Source organism: Papaver somniferum, chromosome 7 (assembly GCF_003573695.1).
Source record: "Papaver somniferum cultivar HN1 chromosome 7, ASM357369v1, whole genome shotgun sequence".
Taxonomy (NCBI): domain Eukaryota; kingdom Viridiplantae; phylum Streptophyta; class Magnoliopsida; order Ranunculales; family Papaveraceae; genus Papaver; species Papaver somniferum.
Window position 1 is genome coordinate 96564334 of NC_039364.1, and position 19600 is coordinate 96583933.

At 35.2% G+C, this 19600-nt stretch overlaps 1 protein-coding gene across 3 annotated transcripts; it reads right to left on the reverse strand.

The window, feature by feature from the left end:
• Nucleotides 1-5597: 5597 nt before the first annotated feature.
• On the reverse strand, nt 5598-12923 carry LOC113297911 (synaptonemal complex protein 1-like). Of its 3 annotated transcripts, XM_026546508.1 has the most exons (19): nt 12619-12923; nt 12481-12530; nt 11789-11996; nt 11584-11709; nt 11245-11343; nt 9952-10628; nt 9620-9868; nt 9412-9540; nt 9264-9332; nt 9062-9172; nt 8615-8722; nt 8400-8510; nt 8189-8275; nt 7355-7447; nt 7144-7242; nt 6933-7013; nt 6769-6840; nt 5966-6069; nt 5598-5856 (listed from the first exon to the last, which is right to left on the reverse strand). In XM_026546508.1, the coding sequence occupies exons 1-18, from the start codon at nt 12788-12790 to the stop codon at nt 5968-5970; spliced, it is 2643 nt and encodes an 880-aa protein (XP_026402293.1). In that variant the 5' UTR covers nt 12791-12923; the 3' UTR covers nt 5598-5856; nt 5966-5967. The 3 variants fall into 3 exon arrangements, 2 of the variants coding, with proteins under 2 accessions (XP_026402293.1, XP_026402294.1); XM_026546509.1 differs by lacking the exon at nt 7355-7447; XR_003333899.1 differs by lacking the exons at nt 5598-5856; nt 5966-6069; nt 6769-6840; nt 6933-7013 and having other exon boundaries at nt 7355-7485; nt 12619-12922.
• Nucleotides 12924-19600: the final 6677 nt, after the last annotated feature.

Here is a 19600-nt window from a genome sequence, read left to right on the forward strand (position 1 = left end):
AATGATTGAAATGGGAGTTTAGAACAATTAACCATTAATTGGATATAGCATATTATGCGTACTTTTATGCTAACTGTTGCAAGTTATTCCAAGTCCGAGAACCATAGTATGCATACCCGTATGCGTACCGGTTTGATAGTTGAAGCCCGAGAACTTAGTATGCGTACCGGCGTAAGTTCAAGTCCGGGAATTCAACTGAGTTTGGTTGTGTAAGACAGTATGCGTACCCGTTCGCATACTGGCGAACTCATACCAAGTCCGGATACTTAGGTATGCGTACCCGCTTGTATACTTGAGTGGGTTAAGTTCTAAAATCGGTTTGTTCATGAACAAATATATTTATATAACAAGGAATGCAATCTTTTGCAAACCGTGGCCATAATGTTGATGAATTGATTCGAGTGAATCAAAATCGATTTTGCTTCAATGTGTCTTATATACTTCTATGAGAATATAAACAATTGAACAACTCTATAACTAGTTTCATTTGAGTCATTTGAACTAGTTGTGTTAAGATGAACAAGGTTGATATGAAAGTGTTCATATGGATAACTTCGTTTAACTATCGTTGAACCAACCAAGTGTACACGTTTAGGTACGGTTACCCATATCTAAATGAAGTCACTTTTAATTTGTGTATAACAAGCTAAGTTCGATCTAACGGTTGTAAGATATTAGCTTGAGTCTAATCAGGTTTTCATCTAACGGTGATTATTGAATGCTTTTTTACCAAGGTAACATTGATTATAAATCCTGATTTGAAAACTATATAAGGGAGAACTCTAGCAACTGGGAAACCTAATCCCCACACCTCTTGTGTGATACTAGTTGCGACTAGAGTCGATTCTCCTTTAACCTAGGTTTTTCCTAAAACCATTATAGGTTAACGACTTAAAGACTTCATTGGGATTGTGAAGCCAGACCCAAATATTTTCTCTGTAGTTGCGTGTTTTGATCTTACTTTCTTCTATCGTATTAAGTAGTATCTTCTATGAGATTTGCTCGAGATTTAATTTCCGATAGGTAAGATAAAAAGCAGTCACAAACATCTTCGTCTCATCGTTTGTGATTCCACAATATCTTGTTCCGCTACCATACGTTTAAGATTACTGTGAGGTGATTGATATTATTAGGCTGTTCTTCGGGAATATAAGTCTGGTATATCAATTGGTTCATGTTCACCTTGATTTATCAAAAGACGGATCAAAACTTACAGGTATTTCCGTGGGACACTGATTTATCTATTCAATAGACTTTTCTGTGTGGGACAGATTTGTTTATCAAGTCTTCGACTTTGAGTCGTAGCAACTCTTAGTTGTGGGTGAGATCATCTAATGGAATCAAGTGCATAGAGTCATGTTGGGATTCAGAGGCGTAAAGAACGCGGCTGTACCTTGAACAGTGTGAGATTGGTTAGGGCTCAACTACATTCCAGTCCAAAGTTAACTTGCAGTAGGATAGTGTCTGTAACGGCTTAATACAGTGTGGTGTTCAAATCTGGACTAGGACCTTGGGTTTTTCTGCATTTGCGGTTTTCTCGTTAACAAAATTTCTGGTATCTGTGTTATTTCTTTTCCGCATTATATTTGTTTATATAATTGAAATATCACAGGTTGTGCGTAGTTCAATCAATTAGATAATCCAACCTTTGGTTGTTCATATAAATTGGTTGACACTTGAACATTGGTCTTTGGTACCGTTCAAGTTGTTTCTCATAATAATCAGGCTCACAGATTTTATCTGTTTGATTTGCTAATTACATTGAGAAACTGAGATAGAACTCTTGGATATATTTCCATTGATTGAGTCTGACTGTCTAGTTGATTCTCTTGGAATTATATTGGAGTTTGTCCATACAGATTGCTTAAACGAAATATTGGGTGTGGTTGTTAGACCCCCGCTTTTTCAATTGGTATCGTAGAAGGCAAACACGTTTAAGACCTCATAAGTCTGTATTTGTAGCAATCTAGTTTTCGGTGGATAAAAATTTGTCTCAGTGTTGCACACACAAATGTCTTCCAAAGTTTTTGATTATGACAAATGTCTTGGGCTTACCTCAAGGGATAAAACATTCATTCACTACCAAAACAAATGAGAGACTGAACGAAGGAGTGAGCTTTCGACCATGGAAAATACTATTTTATACACTATGAGGCAGAACATCATCCGCTCCCTTATTTATTTATTTTATTAAAAAATCGAAGCGGCTAGACCTTTCCCTTATTTTTGAGATATGTTATAAATCAGTAAATGGCTCGCTTTAAAGAGTTTGAAAATAGTGAAGAATTATATTTTAAAAAAAAATAAAAAACAAACTTGGAAGCATGTTTGGTAAAATTGTATGATTTAATTCAACATTTCTAAATCGATTCAGATTAATGATTTGAATCGAATCTTTCATGAATCTTGAAGATTCTAATATTTTGGTACGACTCTTGACTTTTTTGACCAATTTTGACCGAGTTGCATTTACTGAAAACTTTATATACATATGTATATTTAATATTTTTAAAAAAACTGAAGGCTCGTAAGAAGAATCTAGTATTTTGATACAATTCTTGACTTCCTCATATTTTTGAAAAAGGAATGATATATTGAAAAGAAAAAAATTAAATGCAAATGTACATAAGTCGGGACTATAGATTGGTCTACCCTCTAAAACAAAGCAAGCTAGCTTACAAAAGAACAATAGTCTCCCATCGGAAAAGAACTTGATTAATTGACAGGCTAGCAGAGCTCCACAAGCACACATTCTACTTGATGTTATTTTATTTTTATCAAGACATTTAGATATTCCTCCATGCACTCTTGAGTTCCTTTTTATGCATGCTTCCCATGAAATAACAAACATAATAACCTGCCAAATTACCAACTTCTTTTTCCCGACTCTGGAAAGTATACAGTTATGCAATAAGGCTTTAAACTCACTTGGCATTGACCAACTGATCTGAAGAGAAGAAATAATGTAGTTCCATACCTATGTAACCCAGCTGCAATGTATGAACAAGTTATCAATGTCCTCATCTTCTTCGTTACGCATAACACAAATTTTCGACTGAACTTGTATTCCTGTATCTCTCAACATGCACCTAGTAGGAATGAAGTTATGTAATGAAGCCCGGGTCATAAAGATGACTTTAGATGGAATAAGCTTGCACCTATATAAAACTGAGAAATATATTTCATCAGTTATAGAGTTTAGTTTCTCATAGCAGACTTTTGTTGTGAAGCTCACATTCAAAGTATCATCCACCCCAGTAGAGAACGCAATATTTCTCGTATGATGCCTAAGCTCCAAAAAATCAATTCTTTCCGCTGGATTAAGTTCTCTGGTGAAGATTAATCGCCTATTGTCTCCCAAGATTTCAGCAACCATACTATTCTTCTTCAACTTCTGCGCACTCAGCTTGTAAAGTCTCAGGTATTTGTCCCTGAAAAATTGTTTGACCAATTTTTGACCATGTAGTATCTACTGAAAATTTTAAAATTCTAATTTTTTTTAAAAAAAAAAATTAGGCTTATAGGAATTTTCTAGTATTTTGATACGATTCTTGACTTTTTTTTGCCAATTTTGACCGAGAAGCATATCCTGAAATTTTTAAAACTTTAGTGTTTATAAAAATTTTAAGGGGATCGTAGGAGACTCGAACCTCAATTTAAAATTCTAATGTTTTTTATTAAATAAGGCTTACAGGAATTCTATAGTATTTTGATACTATTATTGACTTCTTTACCAATTTTGACCCAGAAACATATCCTGAAATTTTTAAAATTTTAATGTTTATAAAAATTTTAAAGGGATCGTAGGAGACTCGAACCTCAATACCTGAACCTGAGAACTCTTGGTCATAGCGGTGCACCCTCTACCGCCGAACCAACTTGGTTGTTGATGTTATACTCAACATTTTTTATACGTACATTACTTATAGATTATAAATCAAAGTTTAAGAATGTCTTTTTAGTTCAATGATATCTATAGGCATACATTTTGCGATTCAATAATCAACCATGAATCTTCGATTACAATTCGATTCTCAAAATTAGAATACCATTCGTTTCGTTCTACGATTCACGGTTTGACAACCTAGCTTGGGAGTCTAACCATCTGCTGCTCAAGAGGAGAAAAATTTTCTCAAACAACTGAACATCTACATCTTAGTCTCGACTGTTGGATACTCTTTCACTTGAATGAGTGTGCGAAGGAATTTGGGTAAAAATAGACCTACCCACCACTCACTACTCGTAGTAGCACCTAATTTGATCAAACTTCTTCATTTTTTTTCATTTTGAGCAAGAGCTCTCACTCACTCCATAGCATTTACTCTATAAAAGATGCTAACTTTTGTGAAATTAGATGATTTAGGCTGTTAAATTAGATGTCGATAAGACAACAAATACTAGCAAATATTTTCGTGATCCATAAGGAAATTTCCGCCCATCAATAAAAAAATGCGTCGAAAGTTGTTTAAAAGAAAATGAAAAGGTGAACAAATGAGCAAATTAAATAATCATGCCAATTCTCTAATAACAGCATTTGTCAATATTTTCAACCCCCTTGGCCTGTTTAAGTCTTCGACGAGGGAGAAAAAGAGAGACGACGACAATGATGATGGGGAGGTCGAGAAGAAGGCAACAAGCTCCCATTACTGTCACCAGATATCGGTTGCTGATGGTTGATTGGAAACTGTAATTGGTTCCTCCTTTTTAGTCCACTGCATGGTGACTCCGGAGAAGTAGCGCCTCTATTATGGAGAGCGCAACAACAATTCCGATGGTATGGTCTTTGTTCGACACCATTCTCATACATCGTTATGGACCCTTCATAAACACATTGCAACAATGTCTTTCCGACCACACTAATTGTATAGCTCTCCATATTAATATTCACCATCTCCGGCCCTCCTCTTTTCTTTTTTCTTCTCAGTACCATGGAGTTGAAGTTCATAAATAGCTAGTTGCTTCAGATTCATGTTTGGCTTGAAGAATTTAGTAACGTACGCAATTTACCATTTGGATGGATCAACATTTTATACTTTGACTCATGAACTGATTTTTTTGTGTTTATAGCCAAGTGTTGGACCACGATTCACTACATTCAATTTTAAGGTCAAACACGGTCCTTACTTTTGCATCAACTTTCCGTTGCGCCAATGTATTTGAATCTTGATTTGTTTGCGGATCCGCAGACTCCCTACCAGCAGTTTGATATTTGAACAGTTCATCATGTAAGAATACCGTTCTACAATTTGGAATCCGGAAGAATTAGAAGACCGTCTACTGAGTTTAAAAGGAATATCTAGGAGAGCAATTGGTTGAGACATCGTAAGTATTCTCTCAATGCTTTCATAACTTAATGACCCTCAAACTGAAAGCAGTTTGGACTAAACCCTGTTTCTCTAATTGGACATTGTAACAGTTGAAACAACTTCCGAAACATATCCAATCCAATCAGGCATCTTTCAACTCTATTACTAGTTAACTCTTACAATACACAATACACATTAGAAAAAAGACATCCCTTCCATTCAAACCACGTTCAACACCTACAGGTGATATTAACAGGAATATCTAATGGTGCAGTTAGTGTTCAGACGGACAAAAGCTTAATATCAAAAACATTAGAGTAGAATATTGTAGTCTGACAGTCTTATCACAAAAACAAAAACAAAAACAAATAAACAGTTTCTAAACTCCATTTTCTAGGCTGGATGAGTTCATCAGCCAGTAATCTTCTACAAAAACTAGCAGCAGTGGTCAATTTCCCTCTACTGTACTGAAATGATATAGCAATAAGCCAGTTCATATCTGATTCACCTCCACAATCTGACGCCGTGCACTCACTGCACCCGTGAGGATCTTCAACAAGACAATTTCAGAAATTATGATGTGAAAAAATAACAAGGGATCATGCCACAATTAAAGTGTATAAATCCAAATAACCTTAAATATCCGAGATAAATACTACCTCTAATCAAAAGCATAAGGATCATCTACGTAAGGATTCAAAGACCCCTCTGAAAACAAATCACCAATATTTGATGGGCGTGTCTGGCTACCTCCTTTGTATACCTGCTCAGAGAATAAACATGTTACAGGATATATATACATTAAGTAACCAAACTAAAAAAATTACGTGATCAAATAAAGAGTACCACGTATGATGAAGTTTCATCAGCTTTTACACAGTCACCAATGCAAAATGCAAATTTACCAGAGTTGAATGTCTTTTTCATCACTGTTTAGCATCCAAGTACCAATTTTGAAGTTTCTTACTCTTTACTAGGTCCACATATCAATTAGCCACGACATACCAGGGCAACTGTCAGATGAAAAAGCCAACTATTCTAACCAACTCACCTGAACCTTTAGTCAATCAAAGGTAACTTAAACAACTTAAACAAGCATGAACAACAGAATGGAGATAACTCAATAGGGTGACATGTCTCTACAGAGAACCCTTACTCTCACACGAAACACCAAGGATCAGGAAACTTTTACAGGTCACAAAACAAGCCGTAATACCCAACCCCAACAACAGCAAAACACCATAAATATTCTAAAGGGAAAGAAACAGAATCGAGCAAATAATCAGATCTCCAGTAGGCGTAAAAGCTGTAAGCTGGTGACCTCGTGTTTTCATTCATTAACTTAATATGATAATAATCTTAACAGATAAGCTCAAGATTTCAACCATCATCTAGAAGGAAATTAACTCCAGAAGAAAAATTATGTGCTCAAGATACTAGCCAAAAGTCAAGTTCTGTATACCTCCTTCACCTTCATGGCATCTTTAATGGCCCTAGATCTGGGGGTAGCCACTCGCTTAAGTTTCGTTGGATCCTGTGTTATGCAAGCATAACCCATAAATCTGAGTATTCAACAATGAAGTGCTCTTCATAAGAGGAAATAATTCCAGGTGAACAAATAGGTACCTCAAACATCACTGTGCTTTTGGTTTTACGCTTTGTTATACCCCCATTAGTGGTTTCAACTTCATATTCCCGACGTGTTACCTAGAAGACACAATTAAGGCAATAATATGCAAGTGTTCCAGAGTTGAAACAGACATTACATGTAGAGTTTTAATAGAGTAAAGTTTTGACTATGAAGTCCTAGTGAATTTAAGGATAAGGAGGAACTCACCTTCCGACTATGCTTAGGAATATTCATCACGTTTCCAGCATTTTCTTTCTCAACTTTCCTCAACGCACTCGACACTGGTGTTTGCGTCAATCTTATAAACTGTACATCCCACAAACAGCGAAAGAAACGCATAAGTTAATATAATTTCATCGCCAGAAACTTGGAGTTACTATCAGATTATAATTGATTATCGAATATATCTTACGGCTACCTTCTCATCATTATTGGGCTTTATAACAGGAAATTTACTTCTTTTTTCACCATCAGTATTCCTCATGTTGATTTTTGATGAAATGGAGTAGTCCTGTGGATTAAACAGAATTGGATTTCTCCAACAAAATCCTTCACTAACAGAACGAACACAACTATTAACCAAAATAACTTAAATGCACCAGAAAGGCTAGGTCGATAAAATAAGATATCAGAATTTAACACCTATGAAGCGTCTTTATAATTAAGTCAATAGATGAAGAGGCTTCAAAGCAAGTTATGACAAACTAATGCATATAATAAATTTATACTGGATCAGCATTTCCTATTAAAAGCCCTCAAATTATTAGAAAAGGCAAAATGGAATTCAGGTAAAATATATATCATAAGCTGGTATCTTATAACTGAGAGAAATATCAAACATATAGTAGAACCAGGGGTAAAACCTTTTACAGTTTTACCATGAACCAACAGTTAAAGATTTTATTGGCAGGACCATTCTCTATATATCTCCCCTAGACAGCAGAATTGCAGCTACCACTAAGCCAAACCATTCTAAATCAGGCGTAAAACGTTAATATGGTAATCAGAATGCTTTTGGTAGCATTGCCATTGATATGAAAAATCTTGCTCTTCTTATCTAGAATGTACTTTTGTGATTATGTTCTAAGACAGTGTAATAGATTTCCCCTACCAAAACGTCTTATTACTTATCTATTGGCCCTCATGGAGCCTTATACATAACCAGCAATTTAGAACATGTTTGCTATACAGACAAAATAAACATGATAATGGAAGCAACACACAGAAAGAAACAAAACGGATGAAGTCAAACCTTTTTTGATGTCACTTCTTGGTCCTCTTTTGGATTCCCGTCCAATGCTTTCCACTGCATTTGTAACAAAGCTCTCTGTCTTTCTTCCTACAATGCCCCAGCAAGATAGGTTAACATAAAGCACCTAGGGTCAATTGTTATGTGTGTGTGTCGAAAGAGTATACCTTTCCAGAAAAAAAGAAAAAAGAAAAGGAAATGTGAGAGAGTATACCCTGGATTTCTGGTGTCCCAATTCCTCTTGCAGTTTTCTGCATTCATCTTCATGTTGACACTTCAGAACTTTCAATTCAAGGTCATGTTCTTCTTTTAATACTCTGGTTTTCTACATTTGAACACATAAATTCTTAGTTCCAACTAGATGTGTAGTGCAAAGATAAAAATCATAGACAAAAAGGGAAGGAACGCGGTCGCGGTCGCTAAGAACACCTCTTGCAATTCATCTTCAGCCTGAAGTTGAACATGCTTTAGCTCTTCCTCATGGTCATCCCGAAGATCCTTTTCCTTTTTATCATAGTCTTGCCGGAGACGGCTAATCTGTAGATCACAACAGATGGTTTATCAATGCACATATGGTGTGTTACAATTACAGAAACACAAATGCCACAGAAACAGAGTTAATACACCGGCACAACATCACCAGTACTCATTATTATAAGGGTACACTATGTACGCAAAGTGTTAATAACTTAACAAGGGTACACTTCTATGTTTCCATCATCTACTTGATGCAACTACGTCTACTATTTTATACCTACTCCAAATATTATATGCAAACTAGCTAAAGCAGTAATGTGCTAACATGTATACCAGATAGGAAGTTATTTCGGTCAAGGACAGAAGGGTGTTCCACCATCTACTACGGTTTATACGTACCAAAGAAGCATGTTGCTCTTGGGCTTGCATTAGAGATTGCCTTGATTCTTCTTTGCTTTCTGCAAGTTTTTCAGCGCACTGACTTTCCATTTCTCCGACAAGTCTGTCTACCTGAAGGTTCAGATAACAAAAAAATAAAATAAAACAAGAGGCGTGGAGGATTTTGGAGAAAATAAGTTCAATAACTAGTGGTATTCCATACCTTCTGTTTCTCCTGATTAACAATATCCAGCTTCTCCAGCTCGAACTTCCTCCGGATGTCATTAACAGCCTGTAAAACTCCTTTCAGTTCCAATGAAATAATCGGCATAACAAGGCGTGGTCTGTATATTAGATCAGAGAAGGCATACCTGATCATTCCTTTGAGAAATTTCCTTCAAATGTTTACTCAACTCTAACTGTTTGCTTTCCAGCATCACATCATACTGCTTTTTTGTTTCAGCAAGCGTACTTTCTGCAGCAGCTAGAGATGCCTGAATCTGCAATAAACTGACAATGTTACTTTACCAAGTAAATTCTAATAACACCATAAAATTGCAAAAATGATATTTCTCTAACCTCTTTTTTTTTATCTTCTAATAGTTTCTCCTTTTCAATGTAGTGTTGATGAAGCTGTTCCTTCTCTTCTAAATTTACACGAAGCTCACTAACTTGATTTTCTAGGGAAGCTACATGTTCCTCATGTTCAACAATCACTTTCTGAAGACCTTCAGTTTCTTCAGATTTTCCCTGTAGCTTCACCTGCAGCTTGTCTTGAATATATCGACTCTCAGATTCTAGTGTGGAAATATTCTGTGATAATTCTCGCTGCAAGGTTCAAACCAAGAAGGTTATGAATGTTACTTCAGAAATACAGAATTCGTCATTGAGAAGTGTAATAAATGACGAACCATTTTATTTTCAGCGAGTTCTGATTCTTCGGACAATTGTTTTATTCTCTCCTCCATGTTGGTTAGCAACATCTCCAATTCTGTCTTTTTCAAAATAAGACCTTCTGCTTCAGACTCCATTTTCTTGATTCTTTCTTCTGCTGAACGGTTTTCTTCGGCATGATGTAATATCAAAAGCTCCTGGAGTTTCTGGAGCTCGACACTCTTGCTCTTAAGCTCTTCATTATCTAATTGAAGACTATCGTTTTCAGATTTAACATTCACCAATTGTTTGTGGAGATGATTAGATTGGAGCTGACTAAGATTAGCAGTTAAGTCCTTCTCTTGCTTAGCCAGTTTGTAGCAAGTGTCAAATGAACGGTTTAGCTGAGCCACATTATCTGAAACCATTGCACTCTGTTGATCCAATTCGATTAACTTCTCTACCAAGTCATGGACCAGAACTTGAAGATCTTTTATCTCTTGACCAGATGCAAGTAATCGCCTAGCATAATGTTCATTGTTAGACTGGAGAGCACCCTTCTCTTTCTCCAAATTGCTCCGAGCATCTTCCAAGCACTTGCACATGTCTTCTTTCAACCGCAAATCTCTTTGGACCTCTTCCAACCGTGTATTAAGATTATCCAAGCACAAGCTGTCTGCTGCAACAGCTCTTTCTAGGTCCTTGATCTGAGCATCTGAGATCAAAGAACAGATTCAGTCCCACAAAAAATAAATCTTATTTGGTCACCTGTTCAATGTACAACCTCAACGAATGCAGATGTCCAACTCCTGTAAACCAGCCAATCACAAAGAACTAGAAAAACAACAACATTGAGACATTGAAAAATACTAGTGCTTTGTAGTCTGAACCGTATGAAGTTTTACCCTAACTTAATATAAAAATTCAATATACCATTAGGGTACTTGGTACTAGAATACTACAGAAGAAGGAAGTGCATAGATACACAAGATAGTGTATCCATATTAGTTACCTATCAAATAAATACACAAGATAGAACATATATGAAAAGCTGCATTGGCATGTAACCCAACAAATAGAGAATGGGACACTGTGCCCAAAAAGGATAATCACAGAAAGTGGCATCTTTGGTAAGCTTGATAACAACCATTTTTTCTAGTCCTAATATTTGGTTTAAAAACTTAATTTTCTTCTTCAGTTGTAGATTCTTTTTCTTAATTTCAGCTTCCACCAACTGACCATCCCATTAACAAACCACATGGAAATTAACAGCTTCTCACTCGGTAAAGTCAAGTAAAACATCAAAATCTCCAGAAAACAGAAGCACGTACCTTTTTCTCCTATAAGATTGGCAGTTCGGCCTTGTTCATTGACATAAAATTTCTCCCTTTCCTCTTTCTCAATTTTAAGTTCACTCAGCGATTCTTCACCTACCAGATATAAAAACTCAAGCACATCAGAGTAATGTATGCCAATTGATATGTATGTATGTATATCCATTCATCTTAAGTCATTTTCTACGTGGTTGTAACTAATTCTCTTCCAAAGACCGGTAGCATCTTCTGATTATTAAAATATGAGACATTATAAAATACTTATCAGATGCAATAGAGAGAAAGACTAAATTGCTATTTTTGCAGATGCCGTAATATTAGTGAATGACAACTTACATTTTCTCATGTTTTCCTCCGTAGAGTCAATTTTCAATGTTAGACCAGTCATCTGAAGCTGCAAGCTGTCAAATGCTTCGGAACTTGCTAAAAATTTGTCTTCAAACACCTTCTTATCATGTTCAGCTATTCACAAACAAGTTTTGGACAGTCAAAACATTTCAAATCCCAAATCAGATCAAGCAACCTAAGGAAAGAGACTCACCATCGCGAACCTGACCAGCCAAGTGTTGTAATGTTTCAGTAAGTTGGTCGCATAAAGTCTTTGTTGAAGAAAATTTAGATTCCAATCCTTTCCAAAGTTTTGCCTCTTCTTTCTGCTTCACTTGAAGCTTTGCATTTTCATTTACTGCATTCTGTAATTTCTCCTCCAGCAAATGAATATGGTCCACCGCTCTTTTGAGTTTCGAGTTCTGTCTCATTCCACAAATTCACTCATCAGCAAGTGCCGTAATTTTAGGTTTACAGCAAATTCATCCTCAAAGCTAAATGATCCTAGAAGGCAAAAATGTAAAAGACTTTCCCTATAAAACATAACTGAAATGTCATAGAAATTTCTACCAATCGAACAAAAATGATATTTGAAAAGAAATAAAATCAATCAGATTTGAATCCGACCTTGATTAATCTAGAAACAAGAGTTATAGAATAAGAAATCTACTAAGTACTACGGGAAGATGTAAAACAAGTTCAAAACATTATTAGTGCATGTAACAATTAATCTCCAAATCTAGCAAACGAGACAAGAACGACCTAAAGAGATTACGCAGATGATCAGACAAATATTTAACCTAAAATGTAGTAGATCAGGAACTAAATCGATAGAAACATTAAGAACCAGATCTAAGCTAAAAATCAAAGAGAAAAAGGAAGAAGAAACAAGAAGTAATCCTTTACCGCCATTTCAAGATCGGTTTTCACGGAAGCTTGCTCTTTAACTAATTTCTCTAAACAAATAAAAAATGCAAAATCATCAATAAATGCATCAATTTTTTCATCATATAGAAACAAAAACAGAATTGGTAAGAAATTAACCTGCAGTAAGTTTCAGATTAGCAAAACTTCCCAAAGAAACTGAATCTGAAGAAGAAGATCTATATGAAGACATTGAAGGCACTGTTTTTCCTCCACCACTTCCAGAAATTGATCCTGATAATGACCTAAGTTGATTTAAACTCTTCATTCCTGAAATTCCAAGCTTATTCATTACGTTTTTCGTTATTCGTAAGTTCTGTAGTTAACTGTATTGAAACCCTAGAGATTTAAGTTTTTGCTCTGGAAGCGTTTTAGAATTCAAAAAGGTAATGAGCGCTCATTTGCCTAAGAACCGATATTTATATTCTTAAGCTTGTGGCGGTTGTGAGGGAGGAGAATTGACTACTAAGTGAGGTTTTATTTCTTCTAAAATTACGAAAAATACCAGCTTAGTAAGGTGGGACCATAGGAGTCGTAGCGGACACGTACATCTAGTTTGACAGGTCAGCCAGGATTCTATCCGTTCAAATTTATAGGGATGTATTGGATTAGGATTTAAATGGATATTTAACAATCCTAAAAACTCCTAGGTATTGGATTATGATTTATAATGAATCATTATATATCAATGATATTTATTTAGAATAGTTTTAGATTTCACAAATATCCTAGCTATTCAATTCATTTAAGATTTCTTAGGATAGTTAAGGGCCAAGATACATATGGATTTTTATGGATATTTGTAGACAAAATATGTATCTTACTATCTTATATCAATCTCAACCCACACCGCAAGAGTTTCATGGACAATTATTTTATTTTTTATTTTTTTATCACATCATGCTATGTTTTTGCACCGCCCACCACCAACCACCGCATCACCACCAATAACAACCACCACTGACCACCACCAATAATAACCACCGCCATCAACCACCAACTACCACCACTGAAAACAATCACCACAGTCACCACCAACCACCATCACTGCCAACCTCCACACATCACCCACCACCTCAACTGATGGATGGTTTTCTTTGAAAGGAATACATGATGCAATTTGTAAATCTGAACTAATCCGAACTTATCTATTATAATCCAAAATTATATATCTATAAGAATCTATAAGATTCCTTTAAGAAACATTATAAATCCACTAAATTCAGGCAAATGAGTATCTGTCTTTATCCATACAAATCCTGATCCAATACACCCCTGTTAGAAAATGCTTCCCATCCCCCACTCGTTTCCCGCACTCATTTTCCCTACAACTTGTCGTAAAGATATTGGTTAATGAGATGCTACACATACCGGGGCTGCACACTGTGAGAATCACCGCGTCTCACAGCCCCTGGGACCCACTGGAACTTGCAGGGCGGTGGGCTATGGGTCCCACTGTAGGTCCCTCATTTTGTTGGGTCTTGCGATGACATTCACAGGATTCATGCCCCAGTGAATGTAGCATTATTGTATTTAGAGGGAGAGCATCACAGGTTCTTAAAGGATCACCATTATCCAGTTGAAAGATTTAGATAGTGTCACGTTAGAGGAAAGAAGTGGGATAAAATAATGGCGAATATGTAACACTGTCGAATTTAGAACATCTCCGGCAGTTTTTTTTCACTTACGCCAAGATTGTATTGATTTTATAACAAAAAAATAATTTCTTAGTACAACCTCTAGATAAATTCCTCTAAGATTTTATTGATTTTTACTAACAGACAATCTGATGATAATATCATTGGAGGTAGACTTGATAGGGTAATGGTTTGTGGTTCAACCATTATGGTAATGCTAAGGTATTTTATATCGATTCGATTGATTCAGACTATATCCCAATTATTTTGGTGACTAAATCATAGTCTCAAAATAATTTTAAACTTTACAGATACTTTAAATGTTGGAGTAGAGACCCTACTTAATTGAGGCCATCAATGTTTTTAGTTCTGTGTCTGTTTGGACAGATGAAAAACTTTGATAAATCTGTATGTTTCTTTAGCAAAAAAGTTCATACAGATAAATGTGTCTCACTTATTAGAACCTTTAATATTAAGAAAATCGACCTAAATGACAAATATTTAGGTTTACCTCATTTCATTAACAAAAATAAAATTGAACCTTTTGTTTTTTTAACTTATCACTTTGATGATAGTTATTTCTCCAAGAGTCATCTTTGAACCTAATATAAACTCCACTCACTAAACATTGCATTAGACAGTTTTAGAGTCAAAAACTACTAATTGAAAAAATATAGTTTGCATGTTTGTCAAGATTTAAAGAACAATTTAAACTACATCATATTGCCTTTGTTGTTTTCGTTGTTATCTTAATGTCGTTTTAATGAAGAAAGGAACCGTTGTATCTTGGAAGACATGTCGTTATCAAATCGTTACAGCATATATACATGATGAATAATGTCTTAAGGAAAGAGTCCAACTCGTCTAAATTCAACTAGGTTTTGTTTTATATATTTTAGATTGATCATCTCTTTCTATTCTTCGTCTCTTGTTTCTTTGTTGGTATTACGGGATCTAGTACATTAAATAAGACCATCCTTACAAAGTTGCAACCAATCTCTATGAATAATACACAAGTCGTATTATTGTAGCTATCGGTAACGAAGTTTTTTTCCAACAATGTTAGGACGTTATTATGTGTGCTCTTCGTTACCGATTCTAGTGCTAACCTGAAATAATGGAAAATCTTAGAGCGAGTATGGTGTGCATGACACATGCTCTGTTGTGACCAATGAGTTATTATAGAACGGCAATGGGGGACTTTCTACTATTAGAGTGCATTCATTAACATTAATTAATACATATGTCTGTACATGTGAATTATGTTATCTACTTGGATAATTCATCCTTTGTTGTTTCCCGAATGTTAGTGGGAGTTGAAAGATGCTTTTTATTGGTTGTGGTCGAGAACATAAATTTGATTCCATAATTTTGTTGGATATCATAACTCGAATCATCGTAAAATTGATTTCATGCGAGGTTGATCCCAGATATTGGTGCATAGATACAAACGTTTAACTTGAACAACTCTTATATGACACCTAAATAATTAGGTTCTATTGATGATCCATGATCTCAATCACGTCATCCTTCACCAAGAAATGAACCGACCTGAAACATTTAGAGCACATTTTGGTTACTGATTCACGTTTTAATTCTCCGACGGTTAAGTGCGCATGGACAACATTGTCTGTGCCAGAGTCCGGAGAGATACATCTCATCAAAAGACTCTTGTCATAGGGGTTGGATTCAAACAATTTCATATTTTACAATACTATGCATTTTTGAACCCTGAACCCTTGTACTCTAACTTCGTTGTTTGGAGTTATACACTGACGATGTTTAGAAAATTTGAACCCATACGCGAGTTGCGAAAAGTGACTTCTTTTATGAATTGTTAGTGACAAAAACTAATAATCTTTATACATATTGTAACATTTTTTATACTAATGTAAGATCAAAACCATGTTATATGTTGATAACTAATTGATTGATCATTGATAAAATTAACTGAAAAAGTATTTGGTTAGTTCACCATATGGTTTAACTATCGTGCACAGCTAGCAACAACATTTTTCTATGGAAACTACTCAAATTAGTTTGAATTTATCCTAAAAGGTGTACAAACACTAAGATAAAAATAGAATTTGGTTTGACGCCTATCATGTTCGCCAGAAGTAGCAAATGTAGTGTTTACAAGGAAAATATATATCGTCAGAACAAATTGATCGGGCTACCTTGGAATTCTTTAGTATTTATCGACAAAAAAGTTCCTTGAAACATAGGAAGCTTAAGATACTTCATCAGCGTTAATAAATCAGATATGGGTGCATACAATGAGTCAATTGTACTTACGAGTAATAAAACTCACTTATAACTCGTACGAGGTTGCAGTCTAAGATATCTTGAGAGAAATTGAATATAATTTATTCTGAACAACATACCAAGAAATTAGTGTTGAAATAGATGAATTAAAGTCATCAACGAAAACCTATGTGTTTGTTATGAAAAAATAAATTAATTCCATATAATGGAAATCATCCAATAAAGTATTGATATCGAGATCAACAATAGGCTCTGTATCATTGGATGCAAATTCAGAGAAGAAATAAAATGACTTTATAATTTCTTTGAATATATTCATACCACTAAAGTATATAGCATGTTGGAAATAACGTATAGTTTGGGAATTATGGTATGTCTCAACAAATGCATCAACGATATATAACCATAAAGCAATTGATCTCACATACGCGAATCTAAAAAAAAAATAGTGTATGTGAGTTGTATCAAGCCGTAAAACGATACGAATTCTCGAGAGCTTACAATTGCATCATCGAGGAAAATGAGATTATTACCTACAAATAAAGAGTAGTATTTACAACAGAACTCAACCTATCGATTGGGGATCCCATGGTTATCTAGATTCAAAAGGAACAACCAAGTTGTATATTTATACTCATCGGAAACACTGAGACAAGTTACTCTCTTCCCTATTTCTATGATGAAACAGTGTTGCCTATCAAGTGAGAGGTTGGGAATTTCTCTTAATAATTTTTATAGCTAAGTATGGTAGGATACTTTAAAATAGGATATAACCTATGTGAGTGAGAAGTGTGGTCACTTAAGTCTATGTTTGTCTAGAACACTCGTAAATTATCGAGAACATTCGGTACCAAAATGAACACAACCGAGAACCAATCATGTAAGGAAAAAAGTTGTGTGATATCTATTGCATCGGTTTATAGTATGTTAGAGCAATGCTCAATCGAACTCCCAAGCGTTGCTATCTCAAGCTTGTTTGTCAAGTTTAGTTTCCAAAACTATAAGTCTTGATTTCTAGTCTACTTATAGCTAAGTCTCGGATTAGGATAGTAAGTGTAGTTGAGCTTTAGACTTCACGACGTTCATCAAATGAAGACGAAGAACTACTCAAGGGAACTTGTGGAACTTCATCAACAAAAGGTATGTGGAGACTTGAACTCATCTATCACTCAAAAGTCTATCTACTCTATCTCCTATTTGAGACAAAAAGTCGTATTGCTATATAGACTTCAATTATACACATTTGGTATTTCGAGCCGAGTTTATCTCGCTTATCTATTTCTAGAAATATGTGTTGGCAAGCTTTCGCTTTAACCAAGTTCATCTTTTATTCTTGACGAAAGTCAAAAGATGATCATGTGAAAATCGCTTTGTAACATCTTACATGATTTGTGTGAGACAGTCATTTGATGTAGACTCGGAATGTTTCGTATTGATAATTTGATCACTTGAAAATTTCTTTGAAGCTAATAGTTTGTGTGAGACAGCTATTGTCGTCTTCCAAGAATGTTTCAATGATTGAAATGAGGGTTTAGAATACGTAATCATGATTGGATATAAACATAGTGTGTATTCATATTTATGTAAAGCCCAAAACCGGGAACCATGGTATGCGTACCTGTATGCGTACTGGCGTAACCAAACTCAGTCCGGCTATTTAGGTATGCGTACTCGTTTGCATACTTAAGTAGGTTATGTTCTAAAATCGGTTTGTTCATGAACTAATACATTTATATATAATAAGGAATGCAATCTTTTGCAAACCGTGGCTATAATGTTCATGAAATGATTTGAGTGAATCAAAATCGATTTTGCTTCAATTGTGTCTTGTATACTTCTATGAGAATATAAACAATTCAACAAGTCTCTAACTAGTTTCATTTGAGTCATTTGAACTAGTTATGATAAAGATGAATAAGGTTGATATGAAAGTGCTCATATGGCTAACCATTGGTTAACTATTGTTGAACCAACTAAGTGTACACGTTTAGGTACGATTACCTTTATCTTAATGATGGTATATTTCATTTGTGTATAACAAGCTAAGTTCGATCTAACGGTTGAAAGATATTAGCTTGAATCTAATCAGGTTTTCATCTAACGGTAAATATTGAATGCTTTGTTACCAAGGTAACATTGATTGCGAACCAGATTTTAAGACTATATACAGGAGAACTCTAGCAACTGGGAAACCTTACCCCCACACCTCCTGTGTGATACTAGTTGCAACTAGAGTCGATTCTCCTTTAACCTTAGGTTTTTCACGAAATCATGTAGGTTAACGACTTGAAGACTTCATTGGGATTGTGAAGCCAGACCCAACTATTTTCTCTGTAGTTGCGTGTTCTGATCTTGTTGTTTTCTATAGTGATTGAGTACTATCTTCTTTAAGATTTGCTCGAAATTTATTCTCCGATAGGCAAGATTGAAAAGTAGTCACAAACATCTTCGTCTCATCGTTTGTGGTTCCACAATATCTTGTTTCGTTAATCGATTAAGATTATTGTGAGGTGATTGATAGTACTAGGTTGTTCTTCGGGAATATAAGTCTGGTTTATCAATTGGTTTCTGTTCACCTTGATTTATCAAAAGACGGAACAAAACTCGTAGGTATATCTGTCGGAGACAAATTTATCTATACAATAGACTTTTCTGTGTGAGACAGATTTGTTTATCAATTCTTTGACTTTGGGTCGTAGAAACTCTTAGTTGTGGGTGAGATCATCTAAGGGAATCAAGTGCGCAGAATTTGACGTGGTTCAAGAGGTGTAAGGAACGCAATTGTACCTTGATCAGTGTGAGATTGGTAAGGGGTCAACTACATTCCAGTTAGAGGTTAACTTGGAGTAGGCTAGTGTCTTTAGCGGCTTAATACAGTGTGGTTTATAAATCTGGACTAGGTCCCGGGGTTTTTCTGCATTTTTGGTTTCCTCGTTAACAAAATTTCTGGTGTCTGTGTTATTTATTTTCCGCATTATATTTTCTATATAATTGAAATATCACAGGTTGTGCGTAAGTTCAATCAATCGTGAATCCAACCTTTGTTTGTTGATTAAATTGATTGACACTTGGATATTGGTTTTTGATACCGTCCAAGTTATTTCTTATATTCAATCGGGCACGCAAATTCCTATTTGTTTGATTGTAGATTGAATTGAGAAATAGAGATATAACTATTTGATATACTTTTCTTAAGATTG

Excerpts from the sequence above, each read along its gene's own strand:
- LOC113297911 (XM_026546508.1), bottom strand. The coding sequence starts at position 12,790 with ATGAATAAGCTTGGAATTTCAGGAATGAAGAGTTTAAATCAACTTAGG. Across the intron at positions 10,629-11,244 it reads CAATCTTATAGGAGAAAAAG|ATGCTCAGATCAAGGACCTA; the intron begins GTACGTGCTTCT and ends CTTTGATCTCAG. Across the intron at positions 8,511-8,614 it reads CTGAAGATGAATTGCAAGAG|AAAACCAGAGTATTAAAAGA; the intron begins GTGTTCTTAGCG and ends GTTCAAATGTAG.